Source organism: Carya illinoinensis, chromosome 9, assembly GCF_018687715.1.
Source record: "Carya illinoinensis cultivar Pawnee chromosome 9, C.illinoinensisPawnee_v1, whole genome shotgun sequence".
Taxonomy (NCBI): Eukaryota; Viridiplantae; Streptophyta; class Magnoliopsida; order Fagales; family Juglandaceae; genus Carya; species Carya illinoinensis.
Genome location: NC_056760.1, coordinates 1,149,211 through 1,153,371, shown reverse-complemented (window position 1 = coordinate 1,153,371; position 4,161 = coordinate 1,149,211). Strand labels below are relative to the sequence as shown.

At 41.0% G+C, this 4,161-nt stretch overlaps 1 protein-coding gene across 2 annotated transcripts; it reads right to left on the bottom strand.

Annotated features, from left to right (window-relative positions):
- Nucleotides 1–29: 29 nt before the first annotated feature.
- LOC122275128 (growth-regulating factor 3) lies at nt 30–2,897 on the bottom strand. Of its 2 annotated transcripts, XM_043084089.1 has the most exons (5): nt 2,554–2,897; nt 2,009–2,400; nt 1,709–1,897; nt 1,071–1,404; nt 30–645 (listed from the first exon to the last, which is right to left on the bottom strand). In XM_043084089.1, exons 2-5 carry the CDS (start codon nt 2,217–2,219, stop codon nt 201–203), a joined length of 1,179 nt encoding a protein of 392 aa, XP_042940023.1. In that variant the 5' UTR covers nt 2,220–2,400; nt 2,554–2,897; the 3' UTR covers nt 30–200. The 2 variants fall into 2 exon arrangements, with proteins under 2 accessions (XP_042940023.1, XP_042940022.1); XM_043084088.1 differs by having other exon boundaries at nt 2,009–2,897.
- Between the last annotated feature and the right edge of the window lie 1,264 nt (nt 2,898–4,161).

The window sequence follows — 4,161 nt, the reverse complement described above, 5'->3', positions numbered from 1 at the left end:
GGGACTCATGCTCGCCTGCTTTTTCCTCGTAGATTGTACGGGCATCATCCCGTAGGCCATGTCCCAACTCGTTCCTTTTCTCAAACAACAACGTCCACGCAATTTATACAAGAGAGAATTATCACAAGTATGTTAAAGGCTGCTAAAAAAAAAATACACGAGATAAATAGCATTATTAACTCAAAAAACAACTACTAATTTCACGTGCCAACAAAGCTAGCCTCAGAGGCTGAAGCACGGTGCAATTGATGAAGAACACTCGTCGGCGATAAATTGGAAGTGGAAGATCTCAAGGCCTCTGCAAGAGGACCCCCCATTGAAGCCACTTGATTAGTAGACCACCCTGCAGCCCAATTCATTTGTGGTTGCTCCGGCTCTGCATTGCCATCCCGGGAGCCTGGCACGTCTCCATTGCCAGTCGACAGTTTCAGCGACACATCCGATGACGAATTTTCGGGCATCGAAATTGAGAGGCACGAGGCTGAGTTCATGGGGCTGGCATTGCTTCCAGCGTTATCGGATTCTTGGAGTGATCGCGGCCAGTCATCGAAAAAATGCCGTAGGATATGTCCATCTGATTTACCATTGACTGCATCATTTTGGGCTTCGAAGAGGCCCTTGTTCTCAGTTTTGGACCCTGAGCAACTACAAGGGACAAAAAAACACATGATAGCGCAAAATATCAAGCCGAGAACAACATAAAGATAAAAGCTTGGAGAACACGAGCAAAAGGGCACCATCTATTGGGTTGAAAAGCAATGGTTGGGGTCGGTTTATACAGAATCTCTTTCCCAGATTTGAGATATATTTGCCAGGTCCATGTTATGGTCCTACCATAGAGAGATCACATGGCTAAAAATTCCTATTGAGATCCCACCAAATCCAATTTTATGATATAGAAAGATTTTCAAAGAAAAAGCCTCAGAAAAGGCACCATGGAGCAAGAAGCATACTAGTATTCTAATGGCTATAAGATTCACTTTAGGTCTTCATAATAACGCTCCTAATGAACTTGCTGAATATGTGCTACAGTAATCAAACCCAAAAGAACCAAGAATATTATTTTTTACCTGTGACTAAGATGGAGGAGATCGTTGGAATGAGATGTTCCTGAAAGAGCGAAGTGGTTCGCACCATCTACAGTTGCCAAGGGCATGGCGGCAACGGGGATCGTGGTTTTGAGATCCCCACCACCACTAGCTATAGTACTAGTAGAGGAAGTGATGGATGTGGGGATTTCCACAGGCTTTCTTGAACGGTTTCTGCCGCGGTGCACGTGGCGCTCGCAGTACTTCTGGCCGGCCACCACGTCCCTCGAGCACCGCCACTTCTTGCCGTCAGTCCTCCGGCAGCGCCCGGGCTCTGGATCCATGGCGGCTCTCCCCCAGTAGCCTGATTGCAATACTGATACAACATGTTCAAACTCAATTCAGGCAACATGCAACAGCGTTTTGTCAACTCTTAAGTTATATATATAGTATATGGTATATATGCGGCCTTTAAGAAGAAAGCAAATATATAATTATGGAACTCTGGCATACACATAAAAGAAAAATGAAACCACGGTCCACATAAAGACATAACAAAGTAGTCGTTCTTACTTCAGTACGATTATGTTTCACTCCACATTGCCATAGAACTAACTGCCGTAATAGAATCAGGAAATGTTACTTCATATAAACGAGAGTAACTGAAACTCAGAACTTACAAGCAGGCTGAAAATGCGAGTAATGTTGAAGAGGGTGATGAAGGAAATATGGAGGACTGTGAACAAGGCTTTTCTTTATTGGCTGAAGTAGTTCAGGAGGAACAGCAGCACCTGCCAACATATACCTGAATATCAAAGCCTGCAGCTCAAGCTCCTGCCACTGGGCCAAGCTGAAATAGCTACCCATTCCTAGCATACATAAAAACAGACCCAGAAAAGATTAGGGTTAAAACGCATCAAACCGGAAGGAGAAAAGTAATTTGGAAGGAAGCCTGGAAAGAAATGGAAAAGAAATCTTACTAGGAAATATGGTTGCAGCAGCTGATGTTGAATCAGGAAATGCTGACAGGGAGCTGATTTTGCTGCTGGGTTCAGGTACAAACAAGGGGAGAGCAGGGCCGGATAGTTGTGGCTGTTGTGGATGGGGCTCAAGGAGAAGTTTTGGTATCTTTGCAGAATGTTGTTGCTCTGACTCATGCTGGTTTCTCCATTGCTTAAGATGGAAGTCCATGGAGAGAGATAGAGAAAGACAGAGGATGGGGTTTAGTTGGCTTGTTTAGGTTTGGTTGGTTTAATAGCTTTGTTTGGTGCGTTGGGCCTGTTAAGATAAAGTTTTTTCAGAGAGTTCTGAGGGTTCTTTTATATATTTGGCAGATGCCTCGGAGAGAGAGAGGGGCTTCTGACAAGAAAGCCTGCAAAGTTTGTTTAACACCAGTGGAGAAGCCTAGGGCACTTGAGCAAAAGACAGACAGACAAGACAGTTGATAGAAAAAGGAGAGCTACAAAATAATTAAAAAACGGGAACAACTAGATAGGTAGAGAGAGAGAGAACCAGAGGAAAGAACCTGCAGTCTTTGTGTCTCCTGTGCTTTGGAAATAGCATGGGGGAGAGAAGAATTGAGCGGCATAGGATATGAAAAGGAAACAGAGCCTAAGTACCGATTTTTATTACCCTAAGCCTTCCCATTTATGCAAGTAAACTGAGAGGGGCAGAGACATGACTCAGAGGGAGAGTTTAGCCGACAATACAGTTCCATTGCAGCCGAGCCCAGGCTTTACCATTTTGTTTACAGTTTCTACGAAAACTCTCAGACCGACGCTGGTGGGGGGGCTCCTCGATCGTTCTACTTCCATGGTGTGAAAGATGGTACGGGTGGGATCATTTGTTACAAGGATGCTTTACCATTTTCTCAACTCATGTTTGGTTGAGCCGCTCCATTCCCGATAAGATAAAATATTTATTTATCACGTGATTCTTGCACCGTAGGGAATTAATGACCTTCAAGATGCTCAAATATCCGAATTCATTCCCTTTATAAAAATAAAATAATAAAAAAACTCCTCGAAGAATTATACCAGATATTGATTTGGTTTATCTTCATAATTGATAAGCAACTATCTATGCATACTGAAATATGTTAATTAAGAAAATGTATTTGTTATTTTTATTTTTATTTGAGAGAAAAAACAAATAACATTAATTTAAATTAAATTTAAAGAAGAAAATATATATATACAAATAATTACTCTTTGGAACAGTTAGTTTTGGGGCATTTAAAAGCCCTCAATCAAAGGACAACAAGTAAGCAAGTTTACCTAAAGAACATAAAATCAAAACACCTAATAATTTTATATTTCACTGTTTTTGTTCATCTTTTATCACCTATTCATCAAATCAACTTAAAAGAAGTTAGATTTTCACACAAAGCAACTTAAATCACATACTCAAACATGCATCGAATAATCACAAAACTAATTTAAAGTACCATTTGTTTTGAACAAAAAACTAGAGCATCAAAACAAATATGCAATCTCACTAGAGCCATTCAAGAATAACTAGAGCATTATCACTTCTCTCTTTCTCTCAATCATTTTTATTTGGGCTTATTTAAACACAATGCTACTTCTTAATGCTAGACACCATCGATGGCAACTTGCGAGTCACTAATTCACACAGAATCTTCTAATTCTGACACACAGTCAGATGACCTCATTACTACGATTACAACAATAACATTTATGGGATTCACTCTTATTTACCACCACCTGATGAGATGAGTGAAGAAGGGTTCAAGCTACGCGAGTAAGTATCATTGATGGGCTTAACTCCACATACATCACTTACCTTGATTTTTAGTTGACGACGATGCTGCAAAATGAGGGGAGAGTTTAAGGAGCAAATTTTGCTTGGAATGGAAGGTTAGTGTGATGGGTTCACCTCAAGGGGGATTTTCGAGAGAGGGCGGGGTAAGGGCTCAATGTCGATACAAGGTGATGGAAGGAGGGCTCAGCGCCGATGCGAGCTGGTTGTGAGGGGTGGAGGCGAAGAAGCATTTCACTTGGAGATGAAAATAAGATTTTTGATAAGAACAATTTTATTAGTCGGTTACAAAATTGATAAAACAGGATTCATATTTGGTAATTTTTTTAATTGAAAAACTGTTATTTGAAGA